This window comes from Schistocerca gregaria, chromosome 5 (genome assembly GCF_023897955.1).
Source record: "Schistocerca gregaria isolate iqSchGreg1 chromosome 5, iqSchGreg1.2, whole genome shotgun sequence".
Lineage (NCBI taxonomy): Eukaryota > Metazoa > Arthropoda > Insecta > Orthoptera > Acrididae > Schistocerca > Schistocerca gregaria.
Window position 1 is genome coordinate 513,974,300 of NC_064924.1, and position 24,472 is coordinate 513,998,771.

The window sequence follows — 24,472 nt, forward strand, 5'->3', positions numbered from 1 at the left end:
GAAACAGGCTGCTAAATTTATGTGTGTTAAACTTTCTCTTGGAGTAGACCCATGTGAAGGACGTCCCAGAAATTCAACCATAATGGAAAATTAATGGTGGCTGACTGTCAGAGAGTAGACAGTAGTCTTAATATAACTTATTAATTTTCTTTTTAATTTAAAAAAATTAGTGCCTCAACCACAGATTGTCCCCCCTTGTGCAATTAAAGCATAATAACTAGTTTCTGTTGCTTTCTGAAACGGTCCTCAGTTTGTAAAAAGCAGAGGAAAATTAGCACAAGAAAATTTTGTACAATAAAGTAGGATATAAAACAATGTATAACAGCTGAACGAAATTCATAAGGAGAGCCAACGCCAATAGCAAAAGTGAACTTGTAACAAATCCACTTAATAATATTGTATAAGTAATATGTTATTGCTTTTACAGCTAAGTAACATATGACTTATACAATATTGTTAAATGGATTTGTTACATGTGTGGTTGATTTTCCTCTATTTGTTTAAGATCTGAAGGTGTTTTTGCGGAAAGCAACTGAAACTTGTTATTGTGCTTTAATAATATTAAGGGAAAAAATTACAGTCCAGACATTAATTTTTTTAAAATTAGAAAAATTTATTTAGTAAACAATGGAAAATATTGGGGCATCTCTACAACTGAATTAATTGAGCTTGTAATGTGACGGTCTCCTTTCTCTTATGTACAGGCAATGTATGCTTAGTTTTTTTTTAATACACACACTTGCATCAGATTTTGAGTGCTATTATTAATGCCATTGTTACAGTTGTGCCTGTGTCATTGAGCAGAGACGCACCACTTGAACCTCACCACTGAATATTGGCAATTGGACTAGGCTGGGCTGAGGTTAATTCACTGAAAGTCATAAAAGTAATAAGTATTTCAACACAAAGAATTTTAAAAAAGTTAAAATTGGCATAAACTAGGTGAAGAGGGAAAAAACCTTGAATGAATCACACTGGGAATAATTATAAAACTGTATTCACAATGCAGGTGAACTTCATCACCAAGTAGCTGCAATTGGAATAATCATGTTTCAGTACTTGCATACCATATTCACATGCATGCAAATGAAATCATGCGAGTTAAGCTAGTCATTACTAATACAATACATAAGATTCAGTCTCTACAGCACAAAGTGGCTTTTAAGTTAAATAATGCAAAGCTGCTCTCATGTAATGCAGCTATACAAAACATTTAAATGATGTGGTGAAACGTTCTGCTTTATTAATGATTTTTATATTAATTAAGTTGTGACAACATTTGTTTTTTGACAGCACAGCACAGAAAGACGTATTTATGGCTCAGGTCAAATGAAAAACCATGTACACATAATTAACACACTATTTCACTATCTTCGTTACTTGAACTTACAATATACAGTCGAGGTTTGGGCTTGCACAGTTTGTGATTGCCCTCGTAGCAGCAGTAACAGTATAGACATGTTACCAAAATGGACATAATGCAGATTTTGTGGTCATCATCTTCCTTCCTTACATGATTAATTCAAGCCTGTGCTATATCCGTAAATAGGCACATTTACATCATTGTGGACATGGCTAAAGACCAGTGAATCTAGATTTTAGGTTAATCTCAGCTTCTTATCCTGCTAGCTATTTACTTGCTATACAGTTTGTAGTTTGGGGTAGGACAGTCTCCAGACTAGCAGTCAGTGGTATCGGTTTAGTAACAATGTTTCTGTTTACATTGTCTTTGGTAAATTTTAAATTTTTACACTTAACCCCATTGCGGGTGCTATATCCAAGTTTCTAGTCTGCTCAACCGGCTCAGTCTTTCTGACCAACTAAAGGGGTGAAGGTATTATGCACCTCACTGGCAGGTGGCTGACTCAGCCCTACTACCGCTGCAGGCTTCGGCCACTGTCAGCTAATCGCATGTTCCAGTGCACATAGAACCACTTTTCAATAATATTCTTTAAATCAGTGTCACATTGTACAGTCACAGTGGTTGCTGTTTTTTATAACCACAAAAGAGAGCTTCAAAACTAATCCAGGGTTCTATTATAAGTTTTTTCTAGGCTAGGAAAAAGTTTGTTTAGAAAAATGGTAAGAACTTTTTTACTTGTGATAGGAAAATTATGTAACTTAGGGCTTACACTAAAAATATACATGCCTGCAACCCATAAAAAGCTCATTAATATTGGACCAATACTTTTCAAGATATTAAGTTTTAAAGTGACCAGTTCCTAGAGAAGTCGCCAAAAACTCAAACTGTCTTTGTTCAGCTATGAGTGTTGCAGAGAAACTGCACATATTTTGCTGTACTGCTAGCCTTTTGCAACATCTGATGCATGAGGTGTGTAGGATAGTTCATGCCCTTTTCCATTATCTATGTTTGTATCACATGTACACTCGACGGAAAAAAAAGTGGGTCAAGCCTGAATCCCAACGTGTAGGCTGCACCTGAATGGATGCAACCAACATAGCATATCTATGTTGCACATCGTCGCAAACCTCCACAGTAAAGTCATTGTAAGGTACACAATGGGTACCACTAGAGACTACTAGAGAACACCAGTCTTTATGACAGTCCATCCAGATGTAAAGTAACACCACAATAGTACAGAAGAGATCAGACAGTCCTTAACATTTGTGGTCTAAACTTAATTACAATATGTGACATTTCAAACATTATGGGACTTTTTTTTTTGTCACAAATCGTTCAGTAATCCTTAGGCACGATTAAATATTTGAGACAGTATATCGATTTATAAAGTTGTATGGCAATTGGAAACAAGTTCTTGGCTGTCTAAAAGGTTTACCCAACATATGCTGAATGTCGTTCAACATTCAAGGGGGAGTGGTTTCGCATCAACTTCATGTAATACTAAGAGTTAAAAGAAAACGTGATTAACGGCGGCAAGCACTCTACGGAAATCCCAATATTAACAGCAAATCACAAGTAATATTATTGTTCACATTACTCATCAACAGTTACTTGTACAGAAAGTTGTACTTTAAATGACATGTCCAACGTCTTCATTCTGGATCCGGATGCAAATCCCGAACGTAAAGCCCTTGTTAACCAAGCAAAGCTTTGTGCCTTATCGAGACTCGATCACTAGGCAGAAAGGGACATCAAATATTGACGTTTGCATCAGTATCAGTTATCAATTCTCAACTTGAACGTAAATGACCATAATGTTTGTGTGAAACCAGGAACCCTAACATGACAATTACCTTCTTGGTAATTAACCTTGAAAGACATTGTATATTATTGCATTGTCAAGGAACAAAGGATGCACATGTTTAAAATTGAAATGCCATCGTGTAATGCTGGTGAATAAGTATGTAAAATCAGAATGTAGATATCACAATTTGTCACCAGTAGTGAGGTCGGAACCTTAAATGACGACTGAAGTTGTATTGCCTGACCGGGATTTGAACGCGGCGCCTGCCGCCGTCATTGTCTAACCAGGAACAGATGAGAAATGTCCAATGTTGGTCCACCATTAGCGAGATGTACGCACGTTTAACTAGAAATAAGGCGACGAAAATGTCTATGCTGACTGAGAGTCAAACGCCGCACACATGGTTATGAAGACACATTAATAATCAAATTCTTATTCAGTAGTAGGTAGGAGTAGCATGTTTAGTTTCAAACCTGAAGGCCTTTCTCATCCCTAGTAACGTGTTGCCTAATATCTGCAATATCATGGTGTTAGTTTACAAGTGGATTGAGTGCTGTAAAGAGCAATGTTCTCTAGTACTCGTGTATCATTGAGATGTAAATTAAGTGCCTGTGCAGCCCGTATTGTTTCAGAGACACTGAGTACATGTTATAAGTGCACAAAATGTGTATTATATACTACGTATATACTATTATTTGGAGAAGCTGCCGCCAAACCTGTTTGTTTTTACATTCCTCTTAGTTGTCGTGGTTGAATACACATTTTCTTAAGGCTACATTTAAGCGTTTACAAGAAAGACTAGTTTTCTGCATCATACTATTGCTAGCTAGGTGAAATATTTTGTGGTAGCTATGTTTAAAATGAATGTATTTGTGAACATACTGTTCGTCAAATATTTCAATGAACATACTGTTCGTCAAATATTTCAATGAACATACTGTTCATCAAATATTTCAATGAATCGTCAGCTGTAAGTGTGCATGTTATTGCATAATAGCTGTAGCTGTGTTAGTTTATACTACAGACTTGGGTAGGTTAGGTGTAACTTTTGATTCTTCAAGGGGTGATCGTGGCCTTGCGGCCCGGGTCTGTACTAGCCGCGGCTTGCGAGCTACGGGCCAGCCAGAATGGCCGAGGCGAGACGGAAGTGAGCGAGCTGGCGGTGGCGTTAGTGGGCCAACAGCCCAGGACGAGCCAGCACGGCAGCGCTGCATGCCTCTGCCTGTGCTGCTCCATTTTGACATAAATATGTTTACCTCTTCTCCTGGCATCAGCATAAGAACGGCAAGCAGAAATACGTATCAGGCTTTCTGCCGTAATGGCTCACTGGGAGAGGTCTATTCGAGATAGAGTCATCGCTCTCATTGAAGAAGGAGGATGTTCCATCAGAGAAACTGGCAGATGGTATGGCGTACCACATACCACTGCAACGAGATGGTGGAGGATCTGCCTTGAAAGAGGCACCACCAACAGGGCTCCTGGCTCAGGCAGGAATAGAGTGAGCTCACAGCAGGAAGACAGGGACCTAGTGTCTAGGAGCAGAGAAAATCCCTTTCTGAACACAAAGCAGTTGCGGCGGGAGACCAACTTCCCCAGCTCCCCTGACACTATTCACCGAAGGCTGAGGGATGCTGGACTGCATGCACGACGATCCGCCGTAAAACAAGAGCTCAGCAAAGACAACGTTGTATACCGGCTAGCATTTGCGGAGCTCTATCTGAGGGCGTTGTGGGACAGTGTCATTTTCACTGATGATGAGAAGGTGTTTTCCACCAATAACAATGGTCCACGAATCATTTACAGGTCGCAAGGGACTTGCCATTGACGCGAATATGTAACCACGACGAGAAAAAGTGGACGGCTATCTGTTACGTGCTGGGGTTGGATTTCTACAAGAGGGGTGGGAATTCTTCACAGGACAGAAGGAACTCTGGACAGCCTGCATTATGCCCACATAATGGAAAATGTGATGCTTCCGTCAGTGAGAATGCTCTACGCAGAAGGGGACATCACATTGCTACAGGACCATTCTCCCATTCACAAGTTCTCATTTTTTCAGCAGCAGCTCTCCACGATTAGCGTCAATGTCATGGAGTGGCCGCCACGGGCGGCTCATATGAACACCATGGAAAACATGTGGGCTGAGGTCACCAGAACATTAACAGAGAACTGGCCACAAAACCAACCAACTACTGCGGACACTCTTTGGGACTGCGTCCTGGAAGCCTGGGAGGAAGTTGCTTCTTCAGGCTGCTACATCCAACGGCTTATACATTCTATGTCAAGACGCATTATAGAAGTACAAAATAATGAAGGATTCTGGATAAAATATTAGAGTCCTTAAAATGTTTTGTTATGTCTTCTATTTCGTCATTTTTCATCATTGAGAGCTATTGGAAGATCGTGTGGCAACAGAAAAGATACAATATGAGTTAGTTTTCCTTTGAGTTGCCTTTTTAATTCAAATGGGTTTCTTTTGAATATACAGTTTTTAAAATATTCTATTTTGATTTCATTTATACTCTGTCTAGATACTTACAAAGTAATCAGCGTAGATGGACTCTGTCACAATAGTTTTTGTTATTTCAAATACATCTCTCTCTTCCCCTTCATCCATAAATACACCCTCCGTCCTCCACACAATAAGCAAACGATTTCATATTATGTTTACTCGTTGTTAATATCCGCTTTATTTTCTCTCTCTCTCTCTCTCTCTCTCTCTCTCTCTCTCTCTCTCTCTCTCTCTCTCTCTCTCTCTCTCTCTGACACTATCAAACAAATCTAGCAGTTTCCATTGATGCTACATTTTCTCTTTTAATTGCTGCTGTCTTTACTCTCTATCATTGCTCTCAGCAACTATGAAACTGTATTCTTTGATCTCCCCTTCCCTGTAATCCATTCTTCGTTCTGAAAACAGTCCTTCCTTATCTCTCAATCCTAAGATAAAACAAACTGTGGCACACATCTAAGTAAGCAATACTTTGCGAGCATTTCACGCTTATATTTTGCACTTCTTCACTTCTATCCATTTCCAGATCCCACCCTCCTTTCTGTTACCTGTCCCTTGACATCAGCATCTATATCTAAATGAATACTCTGTAATTCATAATTATGTGCTTGGCAGGAGGTTCTGTGGTCTGGTGGATTAATCTTGTATTGATGTGTAAAATGTGTGGGTTCACATCTCACGTCAGGTGTAGATTTTTAACACACACAAGTAACTCTCCTTCACCCCTAGTAATGCCAAGTGCAGAACGCCAGTAACCTCCGTAGTTCAATATCCGCAGTAAAGACAACATCCCTTCGCTGCCGATTGGGGCAGAGCGGCATTCGTTTGAGCTGTGACAGATGGAGAAACCCGGAAGTCATAGACCCTGTCACCGGCAATCAGTCATAAACTAGAAAATGTATTTCATTTAATGAACCAATGTCCATGTAAGTTCACAAGGCTTTTACTTTATTTGAAACTGAGACGTTGAAAATTATGGTGCTGGACTGGGATTCGAATTTGATTTCACTTTGTTCCTCAAGATTGCAAACTCTTCTAGGCCTCCTTGAAAGGCACCTATATGGTTTCGAATCCTGAGCAGTACACAATATTCATTATTTCATTTCAAGCCCTTGCATGTGCAGTCCGAACTGCTAGTGAATAATAGTTGCATTTTCAATGTCTCTTCATGCGTTGTCAGCTGTAACGTGTTCGTTTCAGCTCACAGCCACATGATGAGCTTTTTATCACAAAATTGCAAGATCAAACGTTTTCTTACTTTATTTCAAGTTCAAACATTCCTCTCCATCCTAGTGGCGAAAACAGATTTGGGTTTGACGTTGTGTTCATTGTGATCACCAACGACAATATGTTGTGGATTCAGCTTCTAGCCAGCAAAGTATTTTCCATGACATCATTGAAACTACAAACATGCCACTCCTAGCTATTATTGGAAAAGAATTTGATAGTTAAAGTGTCTTCATGATCACGTGTGCGGGGTTTGAATTCCATTCAGCACATAACTTTTCGTCACCTGATGTCTAGCTAAACATGCGCACATCTCACTACTGGTGGACCAACAATAGCTATTTATCGTCTGTTCCTGGCTAGAAAACAATGGCGCTAGATGCTGGGTTCGAATCCCAGTCAGGCAAAAACAATTCTATCGTCATTTAAGGTTCCAACATCTCGCTATTGGTGAAAAATTTGATATTTAACTTCTGATTTTACATACTTCGTTAACAGTCCGATTAGGTGCTGGGTTCACATCCCTGCCACAAGCCTTACATGATGGCATTTCTATTTTAAACGTGAGCATACCTTGTTCCCTGTGAATGACATGATATTAAACATTGTTGGGGGTAGTTCCCAGGAAGGTAACTGTTATGACAGAATTCCCAGTTCAGAATAAACATGTTCGTCATTTATTTTCAGGATCTGAATTGATAACTGATGCTGGTGCAAATGTCTATACTTCATAATGAGATTTTCTCTCTGCAGCGGAGTGTGCGCTGATATGAAACTTCCTGGCAGGTTAAAACTGTGTGCCCGACCGAGACTCGAACTCGGGACCTTTGCCTTTCGCGGGCAAGTGCTCTACCCCCAGGCTGTGGCTAAGCCATGTCTCTACTATATCCTTTCTTTCAGGAGTGCTAGTTCTGCAAGGTTCGCAGGAGAGCTTCTGTAAAGCTTGGAAGGTAGGAGACAAGATACTGGCAGAAGTAAAGCTGTGAGTACCGGGCATGAGTCGTGCTTCGGTAGCTCGGTTGGTAGACCACTTGCCCGCGAAAGGCAAAGGTCCTGAGTTCGAGTCTCGGTCGGGCACACAGTTTTAATCTGCCAGGAAGTGTCTATACTTCATGCCTCTTTATGCCTAGTGATCGGGGCTCAATAAGGCACAAACAAAGCTTAGCTTAATTAGCAATGGCTATAGGTGCTGGGTTTGAATCCAGGTCCAGAATGGTGACGTTGGTCATGTCATTTAAAGTTCAAATTTGTGTACACGTAGCTGTTGATGTGTTATGAGAACAATGATATTACTGGCAATTCGCTGTTAATGTTGAGATTTCTGTAGAGTGCTTGTTGCTGTTAATCGCTTTTCTTCACTGGTTCATCCAATATCCAGTTTCCAGAGCCGCTAGCCGTTGAACAACGTTCAGCACGTGGATGGAAAACCTTTTCGAGAGCAAAAAACTTTTTTCCAATTGCCATACAGCTTTGTAGCTCCATATATTGTCTCAAGTATTTAATTTTGACTAAGGATTACTGTACGATATACGTAAAATAATCCATTTTCTCAGAACTTTTGGAATGTCACTTGTTGTAATTAAAGTTAGTTTATGAGTGTTATGGGGTGTCTCATCAATAAGAACGTGTTTTTTTTATTATTATTATTTTTTTTTTTTTATGGCGATATTAGTTGGCACTTAAACAGACTGCCATAAAGAACTTTGGTCTCCAGTAGTCTCTTGCGGTACCCATTGTGTGTAGTCAAACGACTGTATCCCACGGGGTTTCGGTGTTTAGAGGATCTGCAACACAGCTGTGTTATGTTTGTTGTGTTCGGCAGTGACCCACTTTTTTTGCTGTCAAGTGTACTTTGCAGATTAGGAAATCAAATTACAGTTATATGTGCCGTTGCCTGTTCTGTGTGACCGTGAGACTTGCTGAGAAACTGCAAGTATTTAACTACAGCGTTTGCCTTTTAAAACAACTGATATGCATTCCTGGGGGGTATTTCATGCCCTTTCACTTTATATGAAACCAAATTACAGTTAAAATTTTATGGAACATTATTCCAGGAAACAGCTCTCTAATAATATTACAATTTATTTAGTAAACACAGTCTTGGTAAGTTCTTACTTTTATTAGTATAAGTTGTTACTTTTTATTTGCAGATGACCAGTTTTGATCTAGTTCAGAGATCATCATCGTATCTACATTCCTTGGTTGTAGCAGGAATCGCTGGCATGGAGCCAGCCCGCCCATGCTATGTTCTCAGTGCCAGCACAGATGGACCTGCTGCATGCCAGCAATTCCTACTGTCGCTAAGGAATGTAGATCTGATGATGATCTCTGTAGTAGATCAAAACCAGTCATCTATAGATAAAAAGTAACAACTTGTATGCGAGCACAACTTTGTTTACTAAATAAATTACAGATTACATTTACTTGGCCATGTGTGCCATTTTCTGTTCCACACAGCTACGAGAGCTGTTGGGAAACTGCAAGTATTTTGCTTCTCTGTTCGTCTTTTGAAACATCTGATATGCCAGTTCTGAGGATAACTCAAGCTCTTTCAGCTTATAATACATGTATGCATCATGTACTTTATAGATTAGGAAATTATATTTCTGTTACTTGGTCATGCATGCTGTTTTCTGTTCCATATGATTGTGTGTGTTGCTGAGAATCTGCAAGTATATGCTGCACTGATCTCCTTGTGTAACATCTGGTATATCGTTTCATTAGGATAATTCATGCCCTTCAGATTATGTATGTTTTGTGTCATTTGCTGTCTGTACATTAGGAATGGCTGGTATTACACTGTCATATTTCTTTGACGAAGAAATACAGGGTGTACATAAAGTCTGTAACATTTTCAATTACTTATTGCACAAGAATTAAACATTGTACAGACATCATACGTATTGGATTTTGAAGAGACTCTGAACTTTTTAACATTCAATATGCGAACCATGAGTTACCCAGCAGACATCAGTAGGGTAATCAGATTCTTGCCATACCCATCCCAGCATGGCATAGTCAGCTGTGGCAGTCCCTTCCCGTATTCTCTCCCAAAGTTCTGCTACACACCGTCAGGTGGCTTGCTGAGTATGGATGTAGATGTAGATACATCACGTGGTACAGGCGGTACATACAAACACCAGATCTTTTATGTTTCCCCACATAAATAAGTCACACGTTGTGAGGTCTGGTGACTGGGGAGGCATTTCATGAAACAGCTCACTCCACACCTGAACTCACAAATGTTTGCAACAAGCGCTGACTGTCAGCAAATTACCAAACTACGCTGTAGCAGTATACATGGAAAAAAAAAAAAAACAACTTTCAGGGTTTCTCTTGAAAATGACATATGTATGATAGGTGTACAATGTTTGATTCTTGTGCAATAAATAATTGAAAGTGTTCCCGGACTTTATGTACATCCTGTATGATCAAATATTCGTCAAATTTCTTTGACAAAGATCTTTGATGTGGTACTAAAAAGGGTTATTACACTGTCAACATACACTATGTGATCAAAAGTATCCAGACACCTGGCTGAAAATGACTTAAAATTTTGTGGCACCCTCCATTGGTAATGCTGGAATTCCATGTGGTGTTGGCCCACCCCTAGCCTTGATGACACATTCCACTCTCGCAGGTATACATTCAGTCAGGTGCTGGAAGGTTTCTTGAGGAATGGCAGCCCATTCTTCATGGAATGCTGCACTGAGAAGAGGTATCGTCATCGATCGGTGAGGCCTGGCACAAAGTCGGTGTTCCAAAACATCACAAAGGTGTTCTTTAGGATTCAAGGTGCAAGCCAGTCCATAACAGGGATGTTATTGTCATTTAACCACTCCGCCACAGGCAGTGCATTATGAACAGGTGCTCGATCATGTTGAAAGATGCAGTTGCCAACCCCAAATTGCTCTTCTATAGTGGGAAGCAAGAATGTGCTTAAAACGTCAATGTAGGCCTGTGCTGTAATAGTGCCATGCAAAACCATAAGGTGTGCAAGGCCCCTTCATGAAAAGCACAGCCACACAACACCGCCGCCTCCAAATTTTACTGTTGGCACTACACAAACTGGCAGATGATGTTCACCAGGCATTCGCCATACCCACACCCTGCCATCGGATCCCCACATTGCGTACCATGGTTTGTCACTTCACACAACGTTTTTCCATTGTTCAATCATCCAATGTTTACACTCCTTACACCAGGCGAGCCATCGTGTGGCATTTACCAGCGTGATGTGTGGCTTACGAGTAGCCGCTCAACCATGAAATCGAAGGTTTCTCACCTCCCGCCTAACTGTCATAATACTTGCGGTGGAGTCTGTTGCAATTTGGAATTCATGTGTGATGGCCTGGATAGAAGTCTGCCTATTCCACGTTACGACCATCTTCGACTGTCGTAAACAGTCAGTAAACAGACAAGGTTGGCCGGTACGCTTTTGTGCTGTACATGTCCCTTCACGTTTTCACTCCACTATCACATTGGAAACAGTGGACCTAGGGATGTTCAGGAGTGTGGAAACCTCGTGTACAGATGTATGACACAAATGACACCGAATCACATGACCACGTTCTAATGACTACTGAGGCCACTGATATGGAGTATCTGGCAGTAGGTGGCAGCACAATGCACCCAATTTGAGAAATGTATGTTTTCGGGGGTATCCGGATACTTTGATCACATAGTGTAGTTTTCATCAAAGTTCAAGGTGGCAGTCAATAACAACTTCTTATGTGCTGCAGTTGCCCATACAGCAATTGCTTTGTGTGTGCCTGTGGAAGAGAAGTGGCATAAGAAAGGGGAACATATTTGAGTCAAGCCGTGTGATTTACGTTGAGATAATTTGTTACAAGAACTGCAAGTGGAGGATGTCAGGTATTATCTAAATTACTTACGAATGGATGAGAGTGTGTTTTAGTGTTTGCTCAGTAAAGTTTCTCCTTGTATTAAAAACCCGAATACTCACTTGAGGAAAGCTACATAAGCAGAAAACATTGTCCCCATAAACACTCCGATTTCTTACTGCAGGTGCTCAGTAAAGTTTCTCCTTGTATTAAAAACCCGAATACTCACTTGAGGAAAGCTACATAAGCAGAAAACATTGTCCCCATAAACACTCCGATTTCTTACTGCAGGAGAGAGCTACTCAAGCTAACAATAAAGTGCACATCAACCAAAATAATTCCATAGATGTGTGAAGTGATGTATAAAGCATTGAAAGTGAAATATCTGAAGGCAAATAAATGCTTAGTATACTTTATGGGCATTAAGAAATATTTTTATTTTTGAATAAATTAATTAATAAAAATAGTGTTCCAACAACTGGAAAATTAATTAAAAGTACGAAACAGATGAGACACTTTTTTACTTGTGCATCTATAAATTAAAATTAGACAAAGTAGAATGGAAAGCTCCCAGATGTTTCCAGATGCAGAGGTGGATGGCTATAGCTGAAGTCACCTATAGCATATCCTATCTGCCGATCAGCACATGATTAACCCTAGGATGCATGGTGCCGAAAACACACATGAATGCATATGCAGGGCCTCCAAGGCCCTGCCCTAATTTAAAATTTTCCTCTTTTCATATTTTTTTTTTTTTTTTTTTTTAGTTAAATTTATTTCTGTCAAATTTATTGTCATATTGAAAGATTCCTAAGATACTGTAACAGGATCTGGTGGGCCTGATTAACATTTATTAACTTTTTAAAAAACTCTAAGAGTGAATTTTTATTAGTTACATCCTATCACTTATAAATTGCAGTTTACATTTTATAACATTTATTACAACCAATTTCTTCAATTAAAACATACTCATTATTCACAATATTATGTATATAGGCAATATTTTGACAAAAAGTTATTATTCATCGTTCACATGAAATTGCATTTTTCTTAGTTTTCAACATGTGACAAACAAGAAGCACAAAGAACGCTCCTAAGTTCCTTAAAAATGTTGGTTTTACACTTAATGCATGTCATAGCACTTTTGCTGTCTTTATTATATGGACAATAATTGCATCTTCTTCTTTTTCCTGAAACAGGTAGTTGGTTCGGCAATATGACATTTTTTTGAACACTATATCTTTGCATGGCATCAACGATTTTCTTTGGAAGATTAGGGATCTGAATACGAAGTTCCATTAGTGGTCTTACCATTTCCTCTGCTAAATCTCTTAGGAACAAATGCTTTTTATTACTTCTTCCACTATGGTATGTCGGATGTTGGGCGGAAAATAAAATTTCACTGTTCATTGCTGCGACGTCCATCATATTCATCCATAATGCAAATGGCCATCTTCTTGTTTGTCTCTTGCAAATGTAATAACGAATTTTCTGGTCCATTTGATCTACTCCACCCTTTGTAGAGTTATAGAACTTTATTATATCTGGTTTCTTTTTGCACGAGTTTCATCAATGTTTCTGTCGTGATGCATTGTGCTAATGAGAACTACAGACTTTTCCGTTTTGGGAACATAACTCTCCATTGTAATGTCACCTCCAAATGCAAACAAAGGGAATGAATCGCTCTTGAGGCAGATGGTTTCATCTCATTAGGAATTTCTGGTTTATTTTGTTTGATTGTTCCCACCACTATAATTTGCTTCTGAATTGTCTCTTCTGCCAGCTGCACACTAGTAAAGAAGTTGTCAGCAGTAATATTTTTTGATGATCCTTCAATGCTTTTAGCAAGATCTTTCACCACATTCAATCCAAGATTTTTCTGAATAGGTTCATGGGGCTTCCTTCCCCGTGTGTAAACAATTCCGTCTAAAGCATATGCAGATGTAGCACCACATAACCAAAATATTTTTGTGCCATACTTGGCTGCTTTAGAGGGCATATACTGGGTGAAGCTGCATCTTCCACGGAATGGGACTAGCTGTTCGTCAACTGTGAGCGAATCATTGGGAATCATTCTATTTCTACACTTGTCAAGAAATAGTTCCCATACATAGCGAACAGCTGCAAGTTTGTCATCCGCAGATCGAGCTTCACAGGTACACCTATCATCAAATCTAATCATTCTCCTTATATCCTCGAATCTATTTACTGACATGGTGGCTTTATATGTAGGATTTGCCTTTTCATCCAAGAATAATTCTCTAATAGGGACATCCCAACTCTTCACAACACCAGAAAGCAGTAAAAGACCAAGAAAACCCTCCATTTCAGCAAGCGAAATGTTTTTCCACGTTTTACCACGTAAAGCAGTCACTATTCTGCCTTCAGTATTTGTGCAGTTGATGATGTCCTCTAGTATTTCCTTGGAGATGAAATAGTCCCAAGCATCCTTAGGTTTACAGGTTTGAAACCACAGGCTGGACCAGGTGCCTTCTTTACGATATTATGGACATGCGTAAGAAAAGTTGCAGGAGGATCAAATTTCCAAATCGTTCCATTCCGAATAATGTGTGTGTGGTCTTCTATAACTTTTTGTGGTGGTTCTTCATTTTCAGACTCTTATGAAGTAATATTATCGGAAGGACTGTCATCTGCTACAATATTCACATCTGCAGGTTCATTGTCTGATTCTTCACTACTTGCATCTTCAAAAATATTTTCTTCCTCGCAAGAACCATCTTCTTCAAACCAGCGAGCCACAACACTTTCAAACTTAGCGGCATTTGCATGTACTGACTCTCTTGCTTTGCATGTCGAAGCCATAGCAAAAGGCATGTCTCTCGAACAGCAGCTTGTGCAGCACTAAACGAGTCATACTCGTAACAATATGGTCCTTGCAGCAACAAACAAACTACAGTAACAATGAGGCTGACAAGAGCAGCACAGGATAACAATACTATGCAATAATAAAACATTTGATAGCAAAAAGACATACCGCCCCCTTCTTCCCTTCAGCTGCCGACTGGGCAAGATCTACACAACAATGCTCAGGGCAAGCCTACTGAGCAGCCTGCCTGCTACCACTACAAACTCCGCCCTCAAGATACATGTCAAAAAGAGTTCGACATTGACCGGAAGTGAGAGCCAAAGGAGCTGGAACCACTTCCACTCCTGAGCCACTTTAGACTCCCACCAACACCAGCGAACCTATTACCACATAGTCGATGAAGGTGGAGATTTTTCAGACTCAGTTGCCCAGGGAGGCCGAACCATTCTTCCCATCTCCACACGTGTGGCATCCACTCCCTTGCAGGCAAGACCAGAATCTGTCAATTGGTCAGAAGTCCCACTGACTGTGCCTGTATTAACCTAGCCAATCACATCATGGAACTACCATGGGAGCTTTTGGCCAGGATTCTAGCAATTCTCTCTCCGCTTCCTTGCTGAAGCTGGCATAAGCTGGGCAATTTTCGACCCTACATGCCAGTTAAAGGGGGAAGGGGTTTAATATTCAATAGTGATTCCAATTCCTGGGCCAGGCTAAGTAGCGGCATGAAGGACAGGTCAGATATTCATGTTAGGACTACATGTTCCAACCTGCATGAGCCGTGCCGCAGCAGCCACAAGCAAGCCACTGACATGACAGAGCCTGTAAATACTGAAGCCCCACTCTTGTCAGTTTCGTTAGTTCTTTGAAGCCTTAGATATTTGCCATTTTTTAGTAGAGTGTTTGATCTTGCCTGTGTTACATTTTCAATTCAGATTGGTTCCTGGACTGTTTGTGAATGCTTACAATGACATGATATGTTCTGAACTTTGTGTTGGTCTTGGGAACTGCCTGTTTGTTCCACCATTTGTTACAGCCAGTCTGAGTGATCGTAGACTGTGTTCTACCTACACAGAGTGGGATAGAACAAATATTGTACATACTGAAAAGATTGTCCTCACTTACACATTAGCTTCTTTCCTGGAGGTCTGTCTGTGGGTCGCACCATGTGATCCAGTATGAGTCCATCGTATAGTGCATTGCTCTTGTGGCACCAGTTACAACTCGAGAGACAGTGTATGCTTCGGAGTGTTGATGTGTTTCTCTTTCTGGGTCTAATTTGATTTAATAGAAAATCTGGAGAAAATAAGCTCACATAGTAGGCATATAAGAAGAAAAACTGTACAGAGCTGGTAGAAGGCCCAAGTGACAGAATCAGCTGCTTGAAGTGCCAAGCTGAGAGGGGCACCAAAGGCAAAACTAGTGAAAAATTTGTACATAGGGTGTGTCATAATTATTAGCTAAAACAATCTGTTACCACTCTCAGTACCTTTAGATTTGTTCTTAAAGGTCTTACCAAGAACCCAAGGAACAGTGATTGGAGTTTGAGGGAAGAATTGGGAGGAGGTGGAAAAATGAAGGGGGAGGGGCCAATGATATTTCATGTGTGTGCAAGATTGTTCCCAAACTGATCCTGGGACTATGACACGTTTTACATGAGAAAGCTTCAGGCAAAGTGGGTGTTCCATGCTGGCCCAAAGCAAATGTTTATTTATTAACAATGTTTGAGCAATTTCTTACAGAATAACTGATTCTGTGCACTGTGGATTACACTCAAGGCCACCATATCCAACAGAAATACCGTAACATTCCAAGCTGTGGACTGAAGCCAGTGACTTTCTAACTTTTCAGTTAAATGTTGCTAAATTAATGGATATTGTAATCAACTGTAAATTAAAAGAATATGACCTTTTTTCTATATCTTCACAGTGATGAAAATTGTCACCCACCTATAATGAATGAAAGTTAAATGCAGCTACAAGATAAACAGAAAACTTGCTGTTTGTGAGTTAAAACTAAAAGATTCAAACAGCCTAAAAGCTTTTTCCGATTCAAGATTAATTTGTTCTGATATTATATGTGCTAATGTATTAGACTGGAAGCTGCACTGTTACATTGTGGAGATTATCATGACGCACACGAACAAAGAACTACCACATATTCCATTACTATACACTGAGGTGACAGACTTCATGGGATAGCAATATATGCATATACAAGTGGTAATAGTGTTGCATACGCAAGGTATAAAAGAGCAGTGTATTGACGAAACTGTCATTTGTACTCGGGTGATTCATATGAAAAGGTGTCCAAAGTGATTATGGCTGCACGATGCAAATCAACAGACTTTGAACACGGAATGGTAGTTGGAGATAGATGCATGGGACATTCCGTTTTGAAAATCGTTAGGGAATTCAATATTCCAAGATGTTAAGAGTGTGCTGAGATTGCCAAATTTCAGGCATTACTTCCCACCACAAACAACACAGTGGCCAACAACCTCCTCTTAACGACTGAGAGCAGCATTGTCTGCATAGAGTTCTCAGTGCTAAGAGACAAGCAACACCGCATGAAATAACTTAGAAAATCGGTGTGGGATGTACAACAAATGTGCCTGTTTGGACAGTGCAGCAAAATTTGGCATTAGTGGGCAATGGCAGCAGACTGGCGCATCATCACTGCAGCACCTCTTCTGGGCTTGTGACCATATTGGTTGGACCCTAGATAAATGAAAAATGGTGGCCTGGTCAGATGAATCCCAATTTCAGTTGGCAAGAGTTGATGGTAGGGTTCGAGTGTGGCGTACACCCCATGAAGCCATAGACCCAAGCTTTTAACAAGACACTGTAAGCTGGTGGTGACTCCATAAGGGTGTGGGCTGTGTGTACATGGACTGTACTGGGTCCTCTGTTCTAACCTGACTGATCGTTGATGGAATGGTAATGTTCAGTTACTTGGAAGACCATTTGCAGCCATTCATGGACTTCATGCTCCCAGTGAACAATGGAATTTGTATGGATGAAAGTGCACGATGAAACCGGATCACAGTTGTTCGTGATTGGTTTTAAGAACATTCTGGAAAGTTCAGGCAAATAATTTGGCGACCCAGATCACATGACACGAATCTCATCAAATATTTATGGGACATAAAATCCTGCACTGGCAACAGTTTCGAAAGGATGGGTAAGGAGGCAGCAATATTTCTGCAGAGGCTTCCAACAACTTGTTGTGTCCATTTCATATTGAGTTGCTGTACTAAATGAGGCGAAAGGAAGACCGACACGATATTAGAAGGTATCCCATAACTTTTGTCACCTCTGTGTATAGTACTCTGTTCACCAAACATCAGTGCTGTGAATTGTTTTAATTGTACAATCAGTTTCCTGCCAGATTAGAGGACTGAAGGAGGATATAAGAGGAGGACATAAGATGACCATCAACAAAAGCAAAACGAGGATAATGGAATGTAGTCGAATTAAGTCGGGTGATGCTGAGGGAATTAGATTAGGAAATGAGACACTTAAAGTAGTAAAGGAGTTTTGCTATTTGGGGAGCAAAATAACTGATGATGGTCGAAGTAGAGAGGATATAAAATGTAGACTAGCAATGGCAAGGAAAGTGTTTCTGAAGAAGAGAAATTTGTTAACATCGAGTATAGATTTAAGTGTCAGGAAGTCATTTCTGAAAGTATTTGTATGGAGTGTAGCCATGTATGGAAGTGAAACATGGGCGATGAATAGTTTGGACGAGAAGAGAATAGAACCTTTCGAAATGTGGTGCTACAAAAGAATGCTGAAGATTAGATGGGTAGATCACATAACTAATGAGGAAGTATTGAATCAGATTGGGGAGAAGAGAAGTTTGTGGCACAACTTGACCAGAAGAAGGGATAGGTTGGTAGGACATGTTCTGAGGCATCAAGGGATCACCAATTTAGTATTGGAGGGCAGCGTGGAGGGTAAAAATCGTAGAGGGAGACCAAGAGATGACTACACTAAGCAGATTCAGAAAGATGTAGGTTGCAGTAGGTACTGGGACATGAAGAGGTTTGCACAGGATAGAGTAGCATGGAGAGCTGCATCAAACCAGTTTCAGGACTGAAGACCACAACAACAACAAGAGGACTGAAATTAAGTCCAGCTGTCTTCTGACAATTCACAGTTGGAGGATGTTGTGGTGTATGTCATTTTAGTATATGATGCCTAAAATGTCCTTTGCTGAGTGGTGGTGTACCTGGCAGTATTAAAAGACACACATTGCAGAAGCAAATGTTCATTTATTAACCCGAACTAACTTCAGTACAATTTTTGAGAATGAATTTACAAACAATTAGATAGCAACTGAAACATTGATCCTTGATGGTGCTTAACCGTTGCTCGCTAAGACAAAGTCCATGCACGTAGTGGTGAGAAGCAGGGAGGATAAATGTCAACATTGTCCTACAAAGCTTGGAGCTTGTAGGCAGTCAACAGATGAGCAGCAAGGTGCCATAATAATGTGGTTTCAGGAGACAGTGAGCTTGTGGACCCAGCTTCTCTGAAGCGGTGCTCTTAGGAGTGGTGGGTGGAAGTCAAGTCTCTACCTGTCTGATGGAAGACTACATGCTCAGTGTCACATGGACACGTGACAGTGCCAATACGAATAGGTGCTTGTGACTGCAACACTTTGGCAGCTGCAGGACCTTTGGTGGTAAACAGCTCAGTCGCTCTTCTCCAGGGTGAGACAGGAGACATACCTAGCCCACAAAACACATATGTTAAGTATGGTGGCCAAATATGTGGGGGCGTAACCTCGCATATACCACTCTCCTCCCCCCTTAAAATCAGTTGGTGCAACCATCTTAGAGAAGTGCAGTATCCAAGTCAGGAGGCAAAACACAGCTACCAGTGCAGACTGTTGCAAAAACAACAGTACAGCCATTGTGGAAACTTGCCTTAAAAGTTACCAAGATGCCATATACTGTAACATACCTTGCATCCCACAAGAATTGAATAAGACCAAAACAGTATCCAGAAAAAGAAACCCCAGAATTGACATGAACATCTGAATAAAAATGTAAGGTACAGCAAACAAGACTGCCAAGCATGTCGTGCTGCAAGATTGACATCTGAGACAAGAATAGATAAAGCACATAAAAATTTCACAAGAATTTCCAATAGCTCAGCACAAGGCAGATGAATATACTTAGCTAAACTACTAAACAACACAAGAAACCAATCCCAGCGAAAGGAACACATCATGCCCTCATAGGGGAACAGCAGCTGGCCGTCACAGATGACAGAGAAGGCCGCGTGCAGGCAGTGTTTGTGGTGAAATTTCCACAAAGGCACAACCCAAGACCCAGAAGAGCAGGGGGATCAGTGATGCCGGTCCAGATGATGAGACCAGCAGCAACAGGGAAAGTGGTTGCTGGTATGGTGCCGGTGGGGCTGCCTGGACCACCCGAGTAGGTGGTGGCATTGGCATCGGCATCGAGTGTGCCGCCTCTGGAGGTGTCAGGTTCATTGTCGAGAGGCTGGCTGCCACGGGATCAGCGATGACTACATAGATGAGAGAGCTGGCATCAGTGTCGACAAGGCTACTGATGACAGCTGGAGCAGCCATAACAAGTCTGGTGACAATAGGACTGACAAGAGCGATGCCAAGAGAGTCAGTGTCCGATAGCATCACTTGCAAGGGCAGCGCTTTTGTGAAGGAACTTCTGCCATAAAAATCTGTGAATATGAAACCGAGTGCTGCACAACACAGCGACATTGTAAACAACTCTATTGAAAGTGGCCCATCAGGCCCCACATAAAACATGTTGACACTGCCTATGATCAAGCTCACTTGAAAACTAAGGGGAAGACTGTTTGTCAGGAACCAAGAATGTGGTGTGCGAATGGCTCAGACAGAGGGGACTGTTACTACAAAAATGCTCATCTAACTGTTCCACTAATAAATCAAAATCTGCTGACAAGAGTCTGGAAAAAACTGACAACAGAAATGAAAGATTTCCGTTCTCGCACTTCCGATAAAGTGAGTACTGTGCTGCAGACCTTGGATGTCGTATACTCTAAGTGCATCTCCAGTTGTTGACAGCGTGTGGCCCAGTTCTCTGTCTGGCTGTCAGACATCTGAAATAAAATATTCATCATGAATGCTGGAGCAGCAGGCTGAGATGAAGCCTTTGTATTCAAAAACTGAGTAAGCTGAGTTACACTCTGCAACAGATTCTGAATTTTCCGCTCCTGTAACTGAATAATGTGAGTCAGAAACATCTCTGATGATTGGACAGACGCAATAATACTAAGTGACATTTAAACCTGATGCGAAGGTACACCACCAGCAAACCCAAACTTTTAAATACTGGAGACAACCCAGACTAACAGCATTAGTGAGGAGAATCAAACTTGTACAACACATGAATGGACTGCCTAAACTATGTAAATAGTAGAACAACTACTAAAATCAACTTTCACAAATTTGCAACAATTGAGAAACTGTAACACCATTTGTAAAATGAACACCAACCAAAATTGGATCAGTCAAATTGACAATGACACAATAAGCACAAATATGCCACCCCATCAAAATTAACTAGTACACACACACAAATTACCAGTGACTGGAAAAAGCGTCAAACAGTCTTGAAAGCGAGACTGCGCTCCAGCAGAAGTAACAAATACACTTTGAGAAACATGAAAATGCACATGAGAAACAGCTTCATCGCCATTACTGATAATGGCAGATGAGAGAAGAGCACTGATAACCACACGAAACCATTATTCTCGTCGCCATTATCGAAGTGTCCTTTGCCAAAGATCTAGCTGGCACTATTTAAATACACACCTTGCAATAACAATTGTTTATTTATTAACATGAACCAAATAAGTACAACTTCCAAGAGCCAATGTCCACACTACTAGATAATAACTGAAATGTCAATCCTTGATGATGCCTAATAGGTCCTCACTAGATGAAGTCCATGCACATAGTGGCGAGGAGCATGGAGTATAGACACTGACATGGTCCTATGAAGGTGGGAGCTTGTAGGTAGTCAACTGATGAGCAGCAAGGTGCCGTAAAAACATGGTCTCATGAGGCGATGAGCTCATGGGCAGTATACATACAGCTTCTGCAAGTGATGTCCTCGGAAGCAGCAGACGGAAGTCCAGCAACATATGGTGCTCATGGCGAGGCCAAGCCAATGCCATGTTGGGTGGCAGCCATTGATGATCCATAGCAGAGCTCAGTATTCATCTTTTGGATTTTTTTAAGTACCCACCAAGCCCAAAGCAGAGCAGCTGAGTCTCTGTGCAAAAGCATCTTAAATAAAACTTTTGAGTTTTATTGTTGTAAATTTGTACCTTAGCTGCTTTTATTTTTGAGATTTTCTTGAAAGACAGAGTATGAGCTAATTATTATTCTTAAATACTTGTGGTGCTGTGTTGTGCCTTGGACCATTGACATTAAAAGGCATCTGGAAGACAGTGTTGTCCATCTTGTTGTTTATATGAAACCATCTACATCCATACTCTGCAAACTACTTGTGAAGTGTGCGGCAAAGTGTACTTCCCATTGTACCGGTTATTAGGGCTTCTTTACACTCCACTCACGTATGGATCATGGGAAAGATGACTGTTTAAATGCCTTGTGTGTGGTTTTATTAATCTACTCTTGTTCTCTCAAAGCCTAGAGAAATGATACATAGGAGATTGTAGTACATTCCTAGAATCATTATTTAAAGCCAGTTGCTGAAACTTTATAATTAGGCTTTCTCAGGATAGTTTGCGTTTATCTCCAAGTGTGTTCCTGGTCAAATCAGTGTTTCTGTTACTTAGTTGTTGTCTTCATTTCCAAAAATAATTATTTAGAAGAGTATAATGTTCAGTTAGTATAGTCTCAATTTTCTGAAGGCTTATAGGTGTTATTGCAAATGTATGTCTCATGATGATTACAGAACTTTATAGATGGCAAGGCAGATATGTATAGGTTTAAAGGAAGGGGTGTCAGTGAAAATCATTGTAGAAATCAATTATTAGTTGTCTTTCTTATGAAAGTGGGAGGGAACAACATTTTTCATGTACTGTATGACTTCTACAAGTCCCATCTCTATAAATTTATAAATGAGCCTCTCTCTCCTCTTCAGACTGTATCATTAGCACCATTAAGGTTGTAGAAAACTGACAAAGTCTCAGTGTTTGAGTCCTCTTGCAACAAATGTTATTAGCTCAAGCAGCTGGCTACAGCAACTGTTTGAGTAATACTAGATATGAAAGTGCTAGATCAAATAGACATACAAATACACCATTGGTAAAATCTTACCAGTGGAGGAGATTAGTTGATGGAACTTGTCAGAAAACATCCAGAATTTAATAACAGAAACAATAAAGGTCAAATAATTTAAAGGACATGAAGACCAATATATACAAAATACAATATTTAAATTTTATTTGTAAACTATTTGATGATGAAGTAATTAGCAAAAGCTTTAAATGGTGTAAGAGCACACCAAATCTGTGAAAGAAAAAGAAATAGAAATGACTGAAAAACTGTATTTGCTCTTTTCAAATTTTTATCTATATCTGGTCCGGTAAAATTTACCAAGTCATTGTTTTCTTTCCAGCAAACGTATATTGTGGGATCAGTATCATAACTTACGATATCCCTCAGGATATTTTCCTCGTGATAATCTACGCATGAAGAATGATCCATTAGATTGGAATGGTGATCATATTCACACAAATTTCAAGGTAACTCACATAAACATTGCTTCCATTTACATATTAATGGGCTTCCTGTGTTTATAGATTTCTATACTTCATGAGAGCTATGATATTTCTCAACTTCTTAATTAAAAATAAAAACAAGACAAAAATTTTATTAAAGTTCCATTTGCACTGGATGAGCACCAGCTGTGGTACAAAATATAATTAATTCGGCTTTGTCTGGCTAAAAGTGAATTATTATTGTTTTTAGGATATGTATCAACATTTACGCAACAATGGATACTATGTGGAAGTATTAGGGTCTCCTTTTACATGTTTTGATGCATCTCAGTATGGTACAGTCTTACTAGTTGATGCAGAAGAAGAATATTTCCCTGAAGAATTTGCTAAACTAAAAAGAGACGTGGATAATGGACTTTCTCTCATTGTATTTGCAGATTGGTACAATGTTACAGTAATGAAGAAAGTAAAGTTCTATGATGAAAATACGAGGTAAGATTTTGCTTCAGGTTGTGTGCCTCAGGAGTTTAATTTACAGTGAGATGTAGTTATTGTTCTATTAAAGTACACGGGGATTCTAATTGTTTTCAGAATATGTTAGTAGAATACTGATTGTTCTATTATAGTCTACTTTTCTCATTTTTCTCAGACAGTGGTGGATGCCAGACACAGGTGGAGCAAATATACCTGCAATTAATGACCTGCTGTCTTCGTGGGGAATTGCCCTTGGAGACAGAGTCTTTGAAGGCCAGTACACCATTGGTGACCATGACATGTACTATGCTTCTGGTACATCCATTATTAGGTTTCCAGAGAATGGAACTGTTATATTTCAAAAGCTGAAAGACCAAGGTTTGTTGTTTTAATTAAACATGAATGTTTGAGATACTATAAAAATATTTTATTGTTAACTTATTATTACATTATATCATAGGGCATGAAGTACTTGTAGAAGATTCCAGTGTGTCAGAGAATGTGCCAATTCTGGGATTGCTTCAAACAAAGGCTTCAGAAAAAAGTGGCCGCATTGTGATCTACGGAGATTCAAACTGTTTAGATAACAGTCACTTGGAGAAAGGTATGCTTTTTTTACATTAAATTGCACTGCTCAGCCATCATTCTGTTGGTACATTTATGTTGTGGTTTGATGTTTTCGTTGAACTTCCTTTAATAATGATTATGCTCAG

General features: G+C 40.0%; 1 protein-coding gene across 4 annotated transcripts in view; it reads left to right on the forward strand.

Annotated features, from left to right (window-relative positions):
• LOC126272877 (membrane-bound transcription factor site-1 protease-like) overlaps positions 1–24,472 on the forward strand; it is a 129,684-nt gene that overhangs the window by 102,568 nt on the left and 2,644 nt on the right. For all 4 annotated transcript variants that reach the window (XM_049976102.1, XM_049976103.1, XM_049976105.1 and 1 more), the window contains exons 11-14: positions 23,183–23,309; positions 23,536–23,777; positions 23,935–24,137; positions 24,220–24,363. In XM_049976102.1, the coding sequence (XP_049832059.1) occupies positions 23,183–23,309; positions 23,536–23,777; positions 23,935–24,137; positions 24,220–24,363 (716 nt within the window). The remainder of the gene's footprint in view (positions 1–23,182; positions 23,310–23,535; positions 23,778–23,934; positions 24,138–24,219; positions 24,364–24,472) is intronic.